The sequence below is a fragment of the Dermochelys coriacea genome, chromosome 24 (genome assembly GCF_009764565.3).
Source record: "Dermochelys coriacea isolate rDerCor1 chromosome 24, rDerCor1.pri.v4, whole genome shotgun sequence".
NCBI lineage: Eukaryota > Metazoa > Chordata > Testudines > Dermochelyidae > Dermochelys > Dermochelys coriacea.
The window spans coordinates 14,370,843-14,390,917 of record NC_050091.1 but is presented as its reverse complement, the minus strand read 5'-3'; the positions used below and the strand labels follow the sequence as shown (position 1 = coordinate 14,390,917).

At 57.8% G+C, this 20,075-nt stretch overlaps 2 protein-coding genes across 13 annotated transcripts in view; one reads left to right on the top strand and one right to left on the bottom strand.

Annotated features, from left to right (window-relative positions):
* Positions 1-6,604, bottom strand: part of LOC119847905 (sialoadhesin-like) — a 36,090-nt gene extending 29,486 nt beyond the window's left edge. For 4 of the 11 annotated variants that reach the window (XR_006276867.1, XM_043501936.1, XM_043501943.1 and 1 more), the window contains exons 1-5: positions 5,983-6,602; positions 4,451-4,804; positions 3,085-3,348; positions 2,388-2,669; positions 920-1,189 (exon numbers count right to left, since the gene is read on the bottom strand). Coding sequence is in view for 10 of the 11 variants with exons in the window: in XM_043501936.1 (XP_043357871.1) it covers positions 920-1,189; positions 2,388-2,669; positions 3,085-3,348; positions 4,451-4,804; positions 5,983-6,022 (1,210 nt within the window). In the remaining variant the exon portion in view is untranslated. Of the gene's footprint in view, positions 1-919; positions 1,193-2,387; positions 2,670-3,084; positions 3,349-4,450; positions 4,805-5,982 lie in introns of all 11 variants that reach the window. The other 7 variants (XM_043501937.1, XM_043501938.1, XM_043501939.1 and 4 more) reach the window with 7 other exon arrangements.
* Positions 1-20,075, top strand: part of LOC122457361 (sialoadhesin-like) — a 53,688-nt gene that overhangs the window by 18,258 nt on the left and 15,355 nt on the right. For both annotated transcript variants that reach the window (XM_043501947.1, XM_043501948.1), the window contains 2 exons: positions 14,177-14,437; positions 14,678-14,944. In XM_043501947.1, the coding sequence (XP_043357882.1) occupies positions 14,177-14,437; positions 14,678-14,944 (528 nt within the window). The remainder of the gene's footprint in view (positions 1-14,176; positions 14,438-14,677; positions 14,945-20,075) is intronic.

The following is a 20,075-nucleotide window of genomic DNA, read 5'->3' as shown; positions in this document are numbered from 1 at the left end:
CTACATCCCCTACAATGCACCACCTGCTCCCCTCTTGGTGCAGGGTGAGGCATTTCATTGGAATCCCTGGCTATGGTGCATCATGGGAGATGTAGTCCAGCCCCTGCCTGTTTGATTAAAGGCCTGGAGGAATCACAGCCAGCCTCCCGAGACCTCGGGCAAAGGCAGTGATGGGCCTAGGGAAGGATGATCCATAAAATCTAAGGCCAGAAGTGACACAGGCCTCAGGACTCCCCTGAATTCATTCCCATTTGAACGAGAGCAAATACTTTAGCAAAACATCCCAGCGTGATTTAAACATTCCCCGGGAAGGAGAATCCACCGTGTCCTGAGATCATTGTTTCAATGGCAAATTCTCCTCCCTGTTCAACATTTGCACCTTATTGCCAGTCTGAATTTGTCTAGCTTCAGCTTCCAGCCCCTGGATCTCTGTCTCCTCAGCCGCTGGGCCCATTATCAACGTTCTCTTCTCCGCATAGGATCTTCCAGACACGGCTCACGTCACCCCTTCCCCTTCCCTTGGTTCAGCTAAACAGACGGAGCTCCTGGAGTTTCTCACCCTAGGGCAGGTTTTCCAGTCCCTGATACATTTTCAAGGCTCTTCTCTGTCCCCTCCCCAGCTGATCAGCACCTCCTGGGAGTGCGGGCCCCAGAACTGGGCACAGGACCCCAGACGTGGTTGCATCAGGGCAAGATCCAGAGGTAAAATCCCCTCTCTGCTCGATTCCAGATTGCCCTGTTCATGCACCCCAGATGGCGCGAGTTCTGCTGGCCACCACCTCACGGGGAGCTCCTGGGGAGCTCGTGATCCACCGCGATCGCCACAATGACCGTCTCCCGCTGGGCCTACGGCACAAAGGCACAACCCCAGCACCTCCCCCACCCCAGAGGTCTCTTTTCTCACGTCCCCGCCACTTACACCGTACAGTGATGGTGATGTTGATGCAGGGGGACAGGGACTGGCCGATCCCATTGTCGGCCTGGCAGCGATACTCCCCAGCCTGCTCCGCCGTGGTGCTCTTCAACACCATTTCCTGCCGGGATCCCTCCAGCTGCTGGCCACCCCGGTACCAGGTGTAGGAGTTGGGGGCAGGGAGGCTGCTGGTGTAACTGCACGTTAGCGTCACCGATTCCCCTTCCTGCGGGCTGATGCCTGGCACTGCCTTAATACGGACACCTGTGGGGGCATCTGGGGGGCGAGACAGAGACACGGGGCGTGAACGGAGAGAGACAGAGTGGGGGGACGTGGCCCAGAGGGGGAAGGGATCCAGGGCATGGGGTGAGGGGCAGGTCCTGGCCCATGTGGCTCCAGGGGGTGAGAACAGGGAGGGCGGCATAGGGATAAGGGGGCACAAGGAAATTGCGGGGGAGAGGGTCTGGCCCAGAGCAAGCTGGGGGCCTGGAGCAGGAGAGGGGTGGTACAGGACCTGGCCCATATGAGGCTGTGGGTCAGGGGCAGCTGGGCAGGGGGGTCAGAGACTGTCCCAGAGAGATCCAGGGACATAAGGCAGATGGAGGGGCAGGGCCTGGCACAGAGGCGGCTGGACACCCAGGAAGGTGGGAGGGGACAGGGCCTAGCTCAGGGTGGAATGGGGCCACGGGGCAGGTGGGGGGGGGGACACAAACTGAATTTGTCTCTGCTGGGCCCAGCCACAGGAGCGATGCAGAGGAGCAGGGGGGCCCAGCCAAGAGCCAGCAGCACTGGGTTGAGGAAACCTGGTTATTAGGAGGAGGGGGCGGAATATGAGGCTGGAGCTCATAAAATGGGTGGGGTGGGGTGAAGCAGGGGCGACAAGGTGGGCGCACGTGGGGCTGCTGTAGGATGCTGTGTGGGGAGAATCGGGGGCTGGGGCGTATCGTGGGGCGAAGAGCAGTGGCCCGGAGGGTGCTGGGGGTCCAGGGCAGGTGTGGGGGGGACCCGAACTGAATTTGTCGCTGATGGGCCCAGCCATGGGAGCGATGCAGAGGAGCAGGGGGGCCCAGCCCAGAGCCAACAGCACTGGGTTTGACCAAACCCGGTTATTAGGAGGCGGGGGGGGGAATATGAGGAGGGGCAACGCAGGGGGAACAAGGTGGGTGGGGCGAAGCAGGGGGGACGAGGTGGGCAGGGTTGAAGTGGGGGGACGAGACGTGTGGAGTGAAGTAGGGGGGACGAAGCGGGTGGGGGCAAAGCAGGGGGGACAAGGCGGATGGGGTAAAGCAGCGGGGAGGAGGCGGGCAGGGGTGAAGCAGGGGGATGAAGTGGGTGGGGCGAAGCAGGGGGGACGAGGCGGGTGGGGGCAAAGCAGGGGGGATAAGGCGGGGGCCCGCCGGGCTGCTCCAGGAGGCCGTGTGGGGAGTATCAGGGGCTGCGAGGGAGGAGGCTCTCACCAGCCCTTGCTGCTTACGCTGAACTTCGATCGATTCCCTCGCAGAGAGGCTCAGATACCCCCAGCCGGGGCTGGACACCCAGACCCCGCACGCGTAGCTCCCTCCGTCAGAGACGGCTGCCTTCTCAACACGTAAATCCTGCCCGGCTCCTGGCAGCCACACGTCCCCGCGGTACCAGATGTACCCGGTGACGGGCTGCAGGGCAGCTGCCTGGCAGCGCAGGGTAAAACCGTCGCCTTCCCTTAGCGCTGCCTTCCCGGCCGGCCGCAAAACCTTGACCCTGGGCACGTTGGGGGTGACTGAGGGGAGAGTCGGGTGAGAGTTCGTCAGCGGGGCCACAGAACTGAACAAAGGGACAGGTCTCTCCCCCTCCAGTCCCTCGGGGGGAGAATATTTGCTAGAGCCAGATGACAGTTTTTGAGGGAATAGAACCCAGGAGTCCTGATTCCCATGCCCCCTGCTCTCACCCACAGATGCACTCCCCTCCTAGAGGTGGGGAAAGAACCCAGGCGTCCTGGCACTGAGTCTCCCCCACTTTAACCCACTAGACCAGCCCCCTCCCAGAACTGGAGATAGAAGCCAAGAATCCTGACTCCCTGCTTCCCCACTCTAGCCACTAGTCCCCAGTCCCCTCCCTGTGTCAGGGATAGAACCCAGGCGTCCTGGCTCCCACCCGCCCGCTCTAACCATGCCATGTGTAGAAGCAGAGCTCACCTGTCCCCAGGGGCTGGGATTCATCAGAGTCACACTCATCCCTGTATCCATCCACCTGGCATCTCAGAGCCACACCAGCGTCCAGCTGGGACGGGGATATTTGCAGCTCGGTCGCCCCAGACCTACCCGAGGTTTGCCCTGGGCTCCGCCACGCGCCATCTCGGTTGTACCACGAGGGGCGATGGGGGCAGGTGGCCCCCATGGAGCAGGTGAGGGAGGGTCCCGGTTCCATTCGGAGCCTCAGGGCGGGCTGGCACAGAGGGGCTGTGAGGAGAGAAGGGGTCAGGAGCCATTGAACCCTGCTGTGGCCCTAGGCCTGGCAGCACTCCCAGGGGCCGCGGCCTGGCTGCAGAGCGGGGAGCAGCCCCCAGGGTGCGGGCACGGCCCAGCCTGGGAGCTCGGCTGGCCCCGGCAATGAGGGCTCGTGGCCATAAGGGAGAGCAGCCAAAGTTTGCCTGAGCTACGGGGAGCGCTGTGTCTGCCCGGAGGGGACGCAGCCGCCAGTTGGGAGCACCACACATCGGGCCTCAGACTAGAGCCCTAAGCGGGATTGTTTTTAATTCTGTCCCGTTCCTGTTATTCAAGTGACCTGCTTTGGTTTTTGCATTTTCATCCCCCTTCCAGCCACAAAAACCTTAAATCCCACAAGAGAGACAGATTCCCCCAGGCTGCTAAAACCAACCAACCAACAGACAGAAACCGCTGGGTGAAGATCTGATCTGTACCTACGGAATTCAGAGACAATTTTTACCACTGAAAGAATAAAACAAATCTTGCTTAAACCAGGTACAAACACACTTTAACTCCTGTTATCACAGAACGAGTCTGACCTGACTTGGGCCAGTGCATTATCCCAGATTTGGAGCGAGGGAGAAAAACATGGAGAGGAAAGAGAAACTGAAACAAAATACTTAGCAATTTCCCCAGTAGGCGACTCTTGATACATTTATGAGATTTAATGTTTTCCTGCCAATTAACGCAGCCTGTTTTTTTTGCCCACCCACAACAAAGCACATTTTACCCGCTCCCGCTGTTCTGGGGGATGGGGGGGGGGTCCTGCAGGGTGCCAGTCCCACTATAGGCTCCACCTGAGAGCCCCTCACGCCTGCTGCATTATGCTGGCTGCAGGGTCAGTCTCAGCGACTCTTCAGCACAGGCCAAGGGTTAGACAGAATGATGGGGACGCAGATCTGACAACAGCCTCGAGTCTGACCCACAAGTTCCTCCCTGCACTAAGCACTCCCCCCGCTTCCCCTAGTGCTGGGGAGAGAACCCAGGAGTCCTGACTCCCAGCTCTAACCACTTGGATTTCACAGCAAGGCAGAAATGTGTGTGTGTGTGTGTGTGTGTGAGTGTGTGTGGTTACCGGAGACCATGAGTTGCTGTTCTGATTTACTCCACCATCCGTCACTCTTGCCATAGCCCACTACTTCGAACCGGAAGCGGTAGGTGCCCTGATCGCTGGGGCGCAGCCCCGCCACTCGCAGGGAGCAGTTGTGCTGCAGGTCCCCCAGATAGCGGGTGCGCCCCTTGAAGCGTGCGTGGACACGAGCCTCATCTCGGTGATAGATGGTTTGATCCCTGTCCTGTATCCAGATCACGGCACTGACCGTCCACCCTGCAGGGTAGGTGAAGGAGCAGGGGATGGTCACGCAGGAGCCGGTCCAACCAACCAGGGGCCCTGGAGTGAATTTCACGCTCCACTCCTGGGCGTAGGCGCCTGCCGGGGACAGGAATCGGGGATCAGGCTGGCGCCCAGACCCAACCAGTTGGGGAACCCGCCCGCAGGCTGGGCTGAGGCAGAAATCCTGCTGGGAGAACCCAGCATCAGCTCAGCGGGGCTTAAAAACCCAATCGGGGATGATGGGTTGTCGTTCTGTCTGAGCCCAGCCAGTGCTCCCCTGCGAATTGGGGAAGGGGAATTTGGAGATGCCCCCCACACACACATCAGCCCATCCCCAGCAATTTATCACCCCAGCCGCTGAATCACTCCTGTCCCCCCGAGTTCTCCCATCAGTCCAGGATGACCCCCGCCCCCACATCTGCCCAGCCCCACTTCTGTCTAGTCCGTCCTTAGTTCACCGCCTCTCACTTCAGTCCCCCTAAATCCTGGCTCAGTTCACCTCCCCATCCCCTCTCAATTCAGCCCCGTATATTACCCCACAGTACACCCCTCATTCCCTCTCAGTTCAACCCCCACCCATTGCAGGGTGTCTGACCCTTGGGCCAGAGGCCCTGACTGCAGGAGGAGCCCCACTGACGAGGGGTCAGGTTAGGGTTGCCAACTTTGGTTGGACAAATTACTGCTGGTTTCATCACATAATAATCTTTAATTAAAAATTAATCGTTAATTCCTGGACACTCCAGGACAATCCTGGAGGGTTGCCAATCCTAGGTCAGGCACTTCCCATACACAAGGAGTCGGGGGCAGATGTGGGCAGGGGTCAGCCAGGCCGGAGCTGGGCGGACGGGCAGGGCAGGGAGCAGAGCTCTCCAGGCTGGCCCAGGAGACGCCCCGACTCGCTGCGGCAGCCAGAAGCCCCGAGGCAGGACGTGGCGCAGGCAAAACGGCAGCCCGGGGCACAAGAGTGGCTGAGGCCCTCGCTGCTCAGCCCAGCGTGGCTGGGGCTAGACCAGGCTGACTCTGCCATGAGAGCCAGGCGTGTTCTCCACCGGGGTGAAACCAGCAGCAAGGACCCGGCCGCTCGGGGTCAGGTTCAAGGCCAGACGCCCCCTAGGCTTGAACTGGAGCCGCTGGCCTGAGTGGCTGGGACTTCCCTGTGATGGAACCTGGTTCCGAGCACCCTCCTGGCAGTGTAGACGCATTCGCAGGGCTGGGGAAACGCTCCCCACCTGTCCCCTGGGTGGCAGCGCGTCGCGTCTATGTGAATTACTCACCGCTCAGGAGGCAAAAGGCAGGGACCAGCACCAAGGCCATCTCCGTCCAGCGCAGAGCGCTCAGCCGGCCTGGGAGGGGAAAGGGGCTGGGAATGATTCACCTGCAGCATTTCTGGGTGACAGCTCGTCTGCGCCGGGCGATGGCTTCCGGCCGCAGGATAGGCTGCGTCACCAGCTATTTTACACCTAGGACCCTTTGAAAAAGAATTTCCTAACCAGAAGGGAGTAAAGCTCGGAGACTGGCCTGATGGAGCAAGGATTGGTTGCATTTCTATCCCTGTGTGCTTTGCGGGACATGTGTGCTGGGCTCACGGCCTCAGGAGTGAGATGCAGCCACCTCTGGGGAGGGGCATGTGGCTCTTTGGCAGCTCACAGCAACACAGAGGGCAGTTTCAGGGCAGGACAGTTCCTATGTGGAGCTGACATGTCAAGGGAGAGTCAGGGAGGTGGAATAGAACAAACTGCTTTGGGGTGTGGCACGGACCCCAGGGGGACATTCTGACCCCTTGGGAGAGAGCCATGTGGGGGAAGGGTATCACAGACACAAGGGGCAGGGGCAGGGTTCAGTGTCTCAGCTGGGAACAGCAACGCCCCAGAAGCAGAGATCAGCGTGATCTCCCCTATATGATCTCAGACACCTTCACAGCCTGCCCAGTTGTTGATCTTTTCAACAAACACTGAAATGCAGACTGCTCTGGGGTAGGTCACGGCAGCTGTTTAACAGCGCAGACTAATGTAGCCCTGCCGTGTTCAGTCCCCATCCTACACCATGAGCTTGTCGGGCAGACTGGCTCTCACACCGTGTTTGGGAAGCCCCCAGTGTATTTCCAATGCTACCCCCAATGACAGTGTGACAGTGTGGCCCAGTAGCTAGAGCATGGCAGTGGGACACAGAGCCCTGGGTTCTACTCCTAGATCTCTCAAGGACCCACCATACAATAGCAGGCCAGTCACTCCTTCTCTCTGTGCCTCAGTTTCCCCTCCCACCCATTGTCTATTTTAATTGTAATTTCCTTGGGGAGGGATTGTCTCTGGCTGTGTCTGGGCAGTGCCTGCCTCACCAGGCCCTGGTCTCAGCTGGGGCCCCTTCCATAAGAAACTCTCACCGTTTAATCTCCTTTCAATGATTTAGAGATGCAAAGAATCATTCTCCCCCTATCTGGCTTTTTGCCCCCAAAACAAGGAAAAGCAGCTCTTACCTGGGCCCTGGGACTCCGGTCTGATCCCACCCTAACACTAAGGAGACAGCAGGGAGGTTGGGGGCAGGTAAGGAGGAAACATCTTCATCTACATCTGTGGCAATAGCCCTGGGCGCTGTGAGTGGCTGGTGGCTCAGGGGAGGAAAGGGAACCGTCATAGTGTGTTCCTGGCCTTTAAAGGCAACATACTTGTTGGTTTGGTAGCAATAGGCTCTAGTGGTTACAGTGACTGAGAATCAGGACTTCTGGTTTTTATCCCCAGCTGGGGGAGGGGCATGGGGTCTACTGGTTAGAGCAGGGGGCTGAGAGTCGGGACTCAGTGGTTCTGGTTCCAAGCACTTCACTTTGATGTCTGGCTGCCGCAGACAAACTTCCCCTTTCTCTGGAAATTGTGAAAGCTCAGCCCCAGCTCTGGTTACAACGGGGTTTGTGTGGTGGTGCTGTTCCTTTTAACCCGGTCCAGCCCCAGAGACTCCCCAGCCACAAGCTAAATGGGTCAGAGTTAGAAGGACCACGACACCCATGCTGAGAGAGACCCTGGTGAAGGGATGAGGCTTGGTCCTGTTCTAGCGCTGGCCAGCTGGGATCTCAAAGCATCTGAGGAGCCGCTCAGCCCTCGGAGTGAGAGGAGGGTCCCCATCCCCCACGGACAAAGGGGCAGAACCAAGAATAGAACCCAGGAGTCCTGACTCCCAGCCTCACTGCTCCAACCCACTAGACCCCACTTCCCTCCAATAGCTCAGGATAGAACCCAGGAGTCCTGGCTCTTACCCACTGTGATGGGTTCCCTGGGGTGCAACCTGGAACTGGGGTCCTGCTGCGCCCTCTGTCCCACCAGCCTGGGCTCCCTCTCGCACTGTGATGCTGTGACAAGCTACAAACCTCGGGCAGGTCCTGCCCTGACATAGCCCTCCCCAGGCAGGGACACACCCAGCTGAGTTCCATGAATGGTCTCCCAGCCCCTCATGAACCAAGAACAGAGGCTCCCGCCAATCCCCCCAGCTCTCTACCTAGGACCCCAGGGCTGTACCGTCCTGCCCTGGTCCGAAGCCTGACCAGTGTACAGGTTTATTACCCAATTGTGATGGGGTGGACTAGGCCCAAAGGCCCCCTGCGGGAGGCCTCAGGGTTCAACCCCACCCATCCCAGGAATGGAGCAGTGGGGCAGGGGGAGGCATAGCAGTCGTCCCCCAGGAGGTCCGGAGGGAGGCTTAGCTGTCGTCTCCCGGTTGCCCGGCCATGCTCGGTCCCCGTATCTTACCCCACGAGCCCGTCAGGCAGGGACTGGCTCTCATGTCGTGTTTGGGAAGCACCCTGTACATTGGCAGGGCTAGCACAAGCTGCAGGAAGATAGTGTCTCCAGGGAGGAAACCCTGGGGATACGGCCCCATACCAGGGCTGGGCTACGTAAAGACTCTAGCCGAAGGAGGGCTAGAGAGAGACACCACCAGCGGGGTACTGAGATTGGCCCTGTGGACTGTATCCCCCGGAAGGGGGTTGTGCTGGCTAACGTGCAGACAGTGTGACTCAGCCACAGGGCTGAGTCACTGAAAACCTGCCTGAGAACCATCGAAAGAGGTCTCCAGACCTAAAGAACGCAGACACCCCCAATCAGAAGGGGGCACTTGTGAGAGGTGGGTGCCAAGCCTGGTACACCGATCCACCACTGCTACAAAGGAAAGTAGACGTGCACCTGCCTTTGCGACCTGAGCAGATTTCCCAGGCACTTCAACCACAGCGCAGTGTTTTAGGTAAAATATGAACCAGGTTTATTCACTACAGAACGATGGATTTCAAGTGATTGTAAGTAGCGAGCGTAGAGATCAAAGTTGGTTACCTGAGAAATAAAAGTAAAATTGCAATCTGCGTTCTCTAAACTAGACAGGATTTGAATCAAGCTGTGTCTCGCACTGATAGACAATACAAGCAGGTCACAGCTTCTCCATACACCGGCTGGGACTCCCCTTCAGGCGAGGACCCCGTCCCCCATTCAATCTTTGTCCTCCAGACGTGTCTCCAGGTGTTGGATTGTGGGGGGAGTGAGGCCAAGTGATGACATCACTTCCCCTCCTTTAGAGTGTCTTCCAGCTTGCTGAAACCATCTTTTGCCATGACGTGAGTCAAGCAGCCTCCATTGTGTACCTGCTCCCTCTCAGAGCACATCTACACTGGCAATGTTACAGTACTGGCAGTTACTGCGCCGCTCAGAGAGCGCTGAAGGGAAACCGCTGTTGTGTGTTCACACTGTCAGCTGCCTGCACAATAGCGTGTTCACACTTGCTGCACTTGCAGTGGTATTCAGAGCGGTGCACTCTGGGCAGCTATCCCAAAGAGCACCTCTTTCTCTTCTGCTGCTAAGACTTGTGAGAAGGCAGAAGGGGTCACAGGGCATCCTGGGTCCTGTCCCAATGCCCCATGATGCATTGCTTCTCATCCCAGCAATCCCGGTGCTTCCGTCTACTTTTGGTGCCAATTTTCAACTGTTTGTGCACTGTGCATCCTGCCTATTCATAGAGGAATGGATCCTGAACTGTTGACCAGTATGCCGTTCGCTCTGACTAACACATCACGAGTGGCAGTGGAGTTATTCCTTAAACTACAAAGGCAAGAGGAGTGTGACATTGATGTCGCCACATGTAGTAGCTACGACAGGAGATTGCTTGTGGCATTCACGGAGGTGCTGACCACAGTGGAACGCCGCTTTTGGGCTCGGGAAACAAGCACTGAGTGGTGGGATCACATCGTCATGCACGTCTGGGATGATGAGCAGTGGCTGCAGAACTTTTGCATGAGGAAAACCACATTCATGGGACAGTGTGATGAGCTCGACCCCGCCCTGCGGCACGAGGACACGAGAATGAGAGCTGTCCTGCCACTGGAGAAGCGTGTGGCGATTGCACTGTGGAAGCTGGCTACTCCAGACAGCTACCGATCTGTCACTAATCAGTTGGCAGTGGGAAAGTCGACTGTTGGACTTGTGTTGATGCAAGTGTGCAGGGCCATTAATCGCATCCTGCTCCGAAAGACTGTGACTCTGGGCAGCGTGCGTGACATTGTGGCTGGCTTTGCACAAATGGGCTTCCCTAATTGTGGAGGGGTGATAGATGGCATGCATATTCCAATTCTGACACCAGACCACCTATCCAGCGACTACATTAATTGCAAGGGGTATTTCTCAATGGTTCTCTGGGCACTTGTGGATCACCATGGGCGTTTCACAGACATTAACACAGGCTGGTCCAGAAAGATGCAAGCATCTTTCAGAACACTGGCCTGTTCAGGAAGCAGCAAGCAGGGACTTTCTTCCTGGACCAGAAGATCACCATAGGGGAAGTCGAAATGCCCATTGTGATTCTCGGAGACCCCGCCTACCCGTTAATGTCATGGCTTATGAAGCCATACATGGGGCAACTTGACAGCAGCAAGGAGCGGTTCAACAGGCTGAGCAAGTGCAGAATGACTGTGGAGTGTGCTTTTGGCTGTTTAAAACCCCGCTGGCGCTGCCTCTATGGGAAGCTGGACCTGGCCAATGACTATATTCCTATGCTTATAGCCGCGTGCTGTACACTCCATAATGTTTGTGAAGGGAAAGGTGAAATCTTCACTCAGGGCTGGACCTCAGAGGCTCAGTGCCTGGAGGCTGAGTTTGAACAGCCAGAGGAACAGCGGGTGCTGTACTTCAGCAGGGCAAACTGCAGAGGGATGGGTGTTGAGTGCAGTGGGTAGTGGGAATCTACCGTGCTGGACTGTGAGGAGGGAGGAGTGGAATGCAGCGGGTACAGACTGGAGCCAGGAGGTTGATAAGAGTGTGTTGGCAGTATCTGGCGGGGGGGGGGAGGGCATGGGAAAAAGTTTTGCGACAGTGTCTGCAGGGGAGGGCTGGCACGGAGCTGCTCGGTTTGAAGAGCTCGTATCGCCTGGAGCGTGTCCACTTGGCGTCCATAGCCTTTAAGAGCCACTCCATGGCTTCATTCTGGTGTGCCGCGTTCTCCTTTCGGTCCTTCTTCTCATTGTCCTGCCACTCCTTCAATTCCTGTTTCTCGGCAGTGGAGTGCATCATAACATCACGCAGAAAGTCCCCCTTAGTTCTTCTTGGCCACTTTCTAATTCTGCGCAGCTGTTCTGCCACCGATAACAAAGAGGGAGGCTGGGCTCCCAAGGTCATATCTGTGAAGTTTAAACACAACATTTTACAGAAGCAGTATTGTTTGCAATACAGACAACACTGATTCAGGTTTCAGAGTAGCAGCCGTGTTAGTCTGTATTCACAAAAAGAAAAGGAGTACTTGTGGCACCTTAGAGACTAACAAATTTATTTGAGCATAAGCTTTCCGATGAAGTGAGCTGTAGCTCACGAAAGCTTATGCTCAAATAAATTTGTTAGTCTCTAAGGTGCCACAAGTACTCCTTTTCTTTTTGTGAACACTGATTCAGTGCTTTAAAACACAGCCAGGACTCCCGCACCTGTCACTCACTGGCTGACCCAGACACGCACAAATGAGCCAAAGACCCCAAAATGGTGAGTAGCCGCAAGGGCAGGGGAAATCACTCTTGTACACTGGGCATGTGGCTCTTGGGGAGAGCCAGCACTGTAGTGGGGGCTGATAATCATTCCTATCCCCACACTTTCCACAGGATTGATCATTATGGAAGATATCTTGCTGCTGAGGGTGAACAGGGAATCAAAGGAGGGTCTTGTCCAAGACTGCAGCTTCCGACTAGCCCCTATACAGCTCATCTGTATGCAGCATTCGCAGCAGAGGTGGGGTCGCCGCCGAGCATCGCGTCCAGCTCTTTGTAGAACCGGCAGCTGGTGGGCGCAGCACCGGAGCGGCAGTTTGCCTCCCGCATCCTGTGGTAGGCATTTCGCAGCTCCTTCACTGTGACCCTGCACTGCAGTGTGTCCCAGGCATGGCCCCTTTCTCTCATGCATCGTGAAATCTGTCCATGGGTATCATAATTCCTACGGCTGGAACGCAGCTGGGACTGCACAGCCTCCTCTCCCCAAATGCCGACGAGGTTCAGCAGTTCAGCATTGCTGCAAGCGGGGGATCGCCTGGTGCGTGGAGCAGGCAGGGCCACCTGGAAAGATGCACTGAGACAACTGCATGCAATCACCGAGCAAACAGGAAGGGGACTTTCAAATTTGCAAAGGAATGTACGGTCTGGGGCTGACGGTTGGTCACCTGAGGGCAGGGCAGTAGATTTCAAACCGATGACCAGAGAGGTGAGAACAGGCATCGTGGGACACCTCCCGGAGACCAGTCGCAGCGCTATAATCGAGCAGGGTGTCTACACTGGCACCGCAGCACTGTAGCTCCGGCGCAGGAAGCTCGACGCCTCTCGTCGGGGTGGCTTTTTTAAAAGTGCTACAACGGTGCAGTTTCTGCGCACTAGGTGGCGTGGCCGTGTGTGCACCTCGGGAGTGACAGCACTCAAAGCTGCTTTATTGCGCAGACACTTGACAGTGTAGACAGGGCCTGAGAAGTCTCCATTGTAGACGGTTCCTGGGATATCCCTGGGAGTATGGATTCCTTTAATGGGCCATCAGCCTGTCTGGCTGCTCCATTGTTGTACCTGAAAGGCTGGTTGTGGGGGTTCCCAACATCACAAGATATTTCAGTAACACACAACCTAACAAAACATCACAGCTCCCCATGCAATGATAGCACATCCAATCCAACAGGGTATTAATGGGCAACAGATCAAGCCTTTTGAACTGATACTTCACAAGGCAGACTTTGTACACAATACATCATCATTATATGACAGTGGTGAATATGGGGATTCCAGGGGGCTGCTTTGCAGTACAGCGTGCCATGGCTACTCTAACCATTAGACTTTATTGCTACCTAAATAGCTAATACATTTCCTTTAAAGGCCATGAAGACACTATCACGTTTCCCTTTCCTCCCCTGAGCCACCAGCCACTCACAGCGCTTGGGGCTACTGCCACAGATGTAGATGGACATGATTACTAGTTACCTGCCCTAACCGCCCTGCTCTCCCGTTAGCGTCAGCGGCGGGATCAGTTTAGAGTCCAACCGCTAACCCAGGCACACGGCCCAGGTAAGAGCCGCTGTTCCTTGTTTTGGGGCAAAAAGCCAGACGGGGGAGAATGATTCTTCGCATTTCTAAGTAACTGAAAGGAGATTAAATGGTGAGAGATGCTTATGGGAGGGGCCCCAGCTGAGATTGGGGCCTGGTGAGCAGAGAGCTGCATGGACACAGCGAGCGACAGTCCCTGCCCCAGCTGGGATCAGGGCCCTGTTGTGCCAGGGGCTGCACAGACACACACCCAGTTTGTTTTCTAGCCACTAGCCCACAGCAGCTTGTGCTAGCCCTGTCAATATACAGGGTGCTCCCCAAACACAACGTGAGAGCCAGTCCCTGCGTGGTGAGCTCGTGGTGTAAGTTACGGGGACCGAACATGGTGGGACAACATCATCCTGCACTGTTACACGGCTGCTGTGCCCCACCCCAGAGCAGGCTGCATTTCACTATTGGTTGAAATACTCGACAGCTGGGCAGATTGTGAAAGGACCTGAGATCATAGCAGGGAAAATACTGAGCTACTGTTCAGACAGGAAGCCTGGTATTTGGGTTAGGGCTGGGGCTGGGAGCTAGGACTCCTGGATTCTGTCTCAGCTCTGGGGGCTAGGGGGTTAAAGGAGGGGAAGCTGGGAGCCAGGACTCCTGAGTTCTAGGCCCAGCTCTGCAAAGGAAAATTTATTATCAGACACACCCGAACCCTCAGACCTTTGCTGGCCCCTTGCACCATTCCCCAGTGCTCCCCATATCTCAGGCAAACTTTGGCTGCTCTCCCTCATGGCCACGAGCCCTCATTGCTGGGGCCAGCTGAGCTCCCAGGCTGGGCCGTGCCCGCACCCTGGGGGCCGCTCCCCACTCTGCAGCCAGGCCGCGGCCCCTGGGAGCGCTGCCAGGCCTAGGGCCCAGCAGGGTTCAATGGCTCCTGACCCCTCCTCTCCTCACAGCCCATCCGTGCCAGCCCGCCCTGGGGCGCCGAATGGAACCGGAACCCTCCCTCACCTGCTCCATGGGGGCCGCCTGCCCCCATCGCCCCTCGTGGTACAACCGAGATGGCACACGGTGGAGCCCAGGGCAAACCCTGGGAGGGACTGGGGCGACCGAGCTGCAAATATCCCTGTCCCAGCTGGACGCTGGTGTGGCTCTGAGATGCCAGGTGGATGGATACAGGGATGAGTGTGATTCTGATGAATCCCAGCCTCTGGGGACACATGGCATGGTTAGAAGCAGGGGGGTGGGAGCCAGGACACCTGGGTTCTATCCCTGACACAGGGAGGGGAGTGGGGTCTAGTGGGTGAATGCATGGGGGGTGGGAGTCCGGACTCCTGGGTTTTATTGCCTGAAAAAAACTCATCTGGCTCTAACAAATATTCTTGCCCCATGGGACTGGACGGGGAGGGACCTGCCCCTTCGTTCAGTCCCGGGGCCTCGCTGACGAACTCTCCCCTCAGTCACCCCCAACGTGCCCAGGGTCGAGGTTTTGTGGCCAGCTGGGAAGGCAGCGCTAAGGGGAGGCGACGGTTTTACCCTGCGCTGCCAGGCAGCTGCCCTGCAGCCCGTCGCCGGGTACATCTGGTCCCGCGGGGACGTGTGGCTGCCAGGAGCCGGGCAGGATTTACGTGTTGAGAAGGCAGCCGTCTCCGACGGAGGGAGCTACGCGTGCGGGGTCTGGGTGTCCGGCCCCAGCTGGGGGTATCTGAGCCTCTCTGCGAGGGAATAGGTCGAAGTTCAGCATAAGCAGCGAGGGCTGGCGAGAGCCTCCTCCCTCGCAGCCCCCGATACTCCCCACACGGCCTCCTGAAGCAGCCTCGCATGACCTCATCTCGTCCCCCCTGCTTTGCCCCCGCCCACCTCATCCCCCCTGCTTCGCCCCATACGCCTCGTCCCCCCCCGCTTCACCCCACCCACCGAATGAGACCCAACCTCATATTCCACCCCCGCCTCCTAATAACCGGGTTTGGTCAACCCCAGTGCTGTTGGCTCTGGGCTGGGCCCCCCTGCTCCTCTCCATCGCTCCCATGGCTGGGCCCATCAGCGACAAATTCAGTTTGGGTCCCCCCCACCCCTGCCCTGGACCCCCAGCCCCCTCCGGGCCACTGCTCTTCGCCCCACGACACCACCCCAGGACACACAACCCCATTCCTGTATCGGCCAGACCCTAGTTCCCCCCCCGGCCACCAATCTTGAGCCACCAGACCCTTCTGGAGGACCCCCTATCCCTTATCCCCATGTCACCCTGCCTGTTCTGGTACCCTGGAGCCACATGGGCTAGGCCCTGCCCCTCACCTCCTGCCCTGAAACCCTTCCCCCCTCTGGGCCAGGCCCCCCCACTCTGTCTCAGAAAAAAGTGCCATTCGCCCCAGAGCCCCTCCCACTCGTCCAAGTGTCGTTTGCTTTTCAGTGACGATGATCAGGGAGGGACCCCGCAAGCCGGCAGGGCTCCAATACGCGTGTCTGTTAACCGCACGCGGCAGCCAGGCCGAGCTACCCGCACGCACGGCTGCTTTCTAAAGCCTGAACACGGTGAGCGCCCCCGAGGCTCACCGCCTATTTAAAGCAACACCAGCCCGGGACAAACAATCCCATTTCTCTCATCCTTTCCCCGGCTCCTTTCTCCCTCCATTTCCAGACACCCTGAAAGGCGCAAACATCACAGCCACACCCGGCGCTGACCGTCCTGGGAAGGTCCTGAGAGTCCCTGGTACCCCACGGCGTCTGGCTGGGGCATGCCCAACACGCAGGCTGGCAAACCCTTGGGCGGTGGGTTCTGATCCCGCCGGGCTCTGTGCCGCCCGGGTCGGGCAGTGTTGGGCCAAACTGTCAGCGCCCCACACTGGTGACACCAGCCCCTGTCTTCCCTTAGGCTATGACAGGTCCCAATGTCTGAGCCCCAGCCTCATGTACAGCATTGTGGTTGCCATCCTGCTCCTCTTTATCTTCCTGAACATGGGGGCTTGTTACCTGCTCGGGAGAGGACGGCAGCAGGCGGGAGCCGAGGAGGTTGTGGAGGGTAAGAGCCAGACTGGGTGGGTGGGAACAGGGATGGGGCTGGTGCAGGGGGTCGTTGATTTGGGGGGGCTGATGTTAGACACTTGGGGATATGGGGGGATGCGGGACACACTTGGAAGAATTTGGGGGGTTGGGAACAGTGGTTTGGGGGGACACACAGTGCGTGATTCAGGCTTGCAGGGGCTGATAGTTTGGGGGGTTGGTGGGAGACACTTAGGAGAACACAGGGCTGGGGGCTGTTGAGACATGTGGGTGAGGGGCTGGTGGGAGATGGGGAAATACAGGGGGGATAGTGGTTTGAGCTGGCTGGGGGAGACACTTGGGGAAGACAGGGGTGCAGCCAATGATTTTAGTTTATTAATCCTTGATTGTGTGATGTTATGATTCATTAACATACAATCACTGTCTGTTCAGTAGAGGTGAGCTGTCAGGCTATAGAGGTCTAAGACTGATCGGTGTTTAGAAGGAATAACCATGTATTAGAGCAGCGGTTCTCAGACTTCATTGCACCGTGACCCCCTTCTGACCACAGAGTTACTGCATGACCCCGGGAGGGGGCAGAGCCCGAGCCCCACTCCTCTGGGTGGGGCGGAGAGGGGGCCACAGTCTGAGCCCTGCCATTCCAGGTGGGGCTGGAGCTGGGGCTTCAGCTTCAGCCCTGAGCCCCAGCAAGTCTAATGCTGGCCCTGGCGACCCTGCTAAAATCGGGTCGCGACCCACTTTGGGGTCCTGACCCACAGTCTGAGAACCGCTGTGTTAGAGAGCTAAGGCAGGAAGGCTGAAACGCAAGGCCTGTTGGCTGAGGCCGAGGCTTCACTATTTTGGGCCTCAGAGCTAAGAAACGCTGACAGAAGTAAGTGAGCGAAGAAAACCCCGATGCCCTGAGATGCTGGGCAAAGAGGCACCAAGGGGCAATGTTACAAACAATCAGCCGGAAGATTAACTTTAAATTACAAAAATGCTGCAGCGGCACATCTGGCTCCAACGTGTGTCTGCACCACCGGCTACGGGTTGTGTGTCAGTGCCAACGAGAACAAAGAGACACAACCTCTAGCCAGGGCCCTACCAAATTCATTCCATTTTGGTCAATTTCCCGGTCAACAGTGGGGACCCAGACCCATAAGGGAAAATGGGGTGAAACTTTCAGGTCCATGCACAGAAGGTCTCTCTAGGCAGACTCGCATTATAAAAAGGGGGGGCCCAGAGCTGGGAAATTGAGCTTCCTCTGGGAAAACTCCAGCGGGAACCATCCCCTTCCTGACGATCGATCCACGGGAGACTCAGCAGCCCCTCGCACTGTGTGGGAGACTGCGAGTACGTGTGTAGCTGTCACTGGTGCATGGATCGCTCTAGGAGTTGGCTACGCGGTGACAGTCGCCACTTAGCTGGTGACTTTAATCCAGTTGTGGAGAGACAGGGCACTTTGTTCCCACGACTGTCTGTGTTACTGGCCTGGGCCGCCCTATGTCCCGGTGAGCGCTGGATCGAAACCAGGCCGAGGGAACTCTGCTGAACGGAGATGGTAGCTGCCAGCGCTGGCCCCTCACTGCTGTAATGTCACATCACTAGTATTCACTTCAAATAAAAATAAAGGCTACAGGGGTGGGGGGCTGGTGGTTTGGGGGGGTCATGAGACACTTGAGGAATCCAGGGGGCTGGTGGTGTGGGGGGCTTGTAGGAAACATTTGGGGGGAGTCAGCGGGTAGGGGTTTGGTGGTTTAGGGGGGCTGGTGGGAGACACTTGCAGGATTCAGTGGGGCTGGTGGTTTCGGGGGACCCAGATCTAATAACAGAAACCATTTTCCCTTTCCCATGAGGTGCTGAGTTTTCCCACAGGCCAGAGACGCAGTCACCCTATGAGGTGAGTGCAGGGTCTGTTACTCTTCCCCCAGGACTTCGCTACCCCGTGCTGGCTGGGTGCGGGGTGCAGCTGCAGCTTCCCCATTCCCCCCCAGCAAATCCCTGCCCCCTGCTGGGTGGAACCAGCGCTGCCTAAGTGTGTGTGTCAGACCCCATCCTGCTACCGGCTCAGGGGAGATTCCCCCAGCCACAGAGTGTCCGGTCCTGGCAGCACCCACCCCGCTGGCCCTGGGGCCCATTGAGCAGGGATCTCACTGGCTCTCTGTTTGGGCCTACAGGAACTCCAAGGACAGACCCAGGATATTTACAGCCAGTTGGTCTCTCCCCAAGCTGGTTCCCACTGAGCTCTGCCGAAATCCCGACCAGCCGGAGACCCCTCTGCACGGCCGGGACCTTAAACACAAAGAGAAGCCATCGCTCAATGGGGGCAGATCCCAGCAGGGTCCACAAGCGCCGACTTTCCATTGTGTCGGGGGGGTGCTCGAGCCCTGGATCTGCCCCAGGATCCACCCCCACTCCACCCCTTCCCTCAAGGCCACACCCCTGCCCCGCCCCGCCCCGCCCCACCTCTTCCCACCACCGAGCGCGCTGCGTCCTCGCTCCTCTCCCCTGTGCCCCGGTGGGCAGGAGGAGCAGGGAGAGAGAGGGAAGCACTGATGGGGGGCTGCCGGTGGGTGCTTGACACCTATGCTGGGGTCAAGCGGCCATAGCTCCATTGGAATGAATGGGGCCAGACCCCCAGCTGGGGTGATGTGGCCGTCACTCTACTGGAGAACTTGACTGGGAATAAATAGCTCGGAAATGCAGGGATTGGGTAATTCTTTTTCTAGATCAACTTTATAAAAAACAGTGGAAATCCCTAGACAAAAAACATCGGTTAACTTGGGGTTAAAGGTGAGACGTGCTGAGCAATTCCCAGGAGCAAAGGAGAGGGGAACAAGGGAGATTTCAAATCCCAAAGAGGAAACAGGCAGGAAATTCCAGGGTCAAGTCAAAGTTAGGAGAACCCGGCATTTGACAGCAGCAATTCCCAGCCCTAAGTGGGGTCTGGGCTGCAGCCGGGCTCGCAGCCCGCGGGGGACGAGCAGTGGCGTGAGCTTGGTTCAGAGGGTTTTCCCGGCTCCTAGAGGAGGGTGAACACAGGCCGGGGCGTTGATGGTGGAGTCTCATGGGGTTCAGGGTCCTGGCAGCACAGCGGGCACCACGGCTCGCAGGGACCTCGGCCGGGCTCAGTTACAATAGTCCCCAGGCCGTTCTAATAGTCTCCAGGATTGTCCGAGGGGCTGGCCATATCCCCGGAGCGCAGGATTTCCTGCTGGGGACACAGAACGACACACAGTGGGAAAGAAGGTCTGAAGACCTGTGATCACATCCCCAGCTTGAGGAGTGTGTGTGTCTGCCACTATGGGCAGTGGAGGACAAGTGGTTAGATCAGGGGCCTGGCAGCAAGGACTCCTGGGTTCTATCTCCAGCTCTGGGGTGGGAGAGGGGTCAGGTGGGTTAGAGCCTGGGGTTTGGGAGCCAGGACTCCTGGGTTCTGTCCCTGGCTGGTGGAGGGACAAGAGTCAGGCCTCCTGGGTGCTGGGAGGGGCGTCTAGTGGTTAGCGCAGGGTACTTTGTTCTGATCCCGTTGCTCTGCTCTCCATTCCCCGGGCTGGGGGCAGGGCTGTCCGGCGTGTTGTGCTAGAAACGCTCCTCATCCAGGTTTCCGGCATTGCTGCTCCTGAGCATGCTCAGGGGATCTGTGGCTGGTCCAGGACATCTGCTGATGGAGGCGGGAAGGGCTGGGCCAGGAGAGGGGCCAATAGACAGAACCAGGGACCATGTGTTTCTTTCTGGCCACATTTCAGCCAGCGGTTTCCCAGGGGCAGGAAGGGGGGACAGGCCCGCCAGGGCCAAACCCAAACCCTAGGGGTCAGCTCTGTCCTGGGACCAGACCACAGCCCCGCAGTGCTAAGGAACCGACAGCCCAGGCCA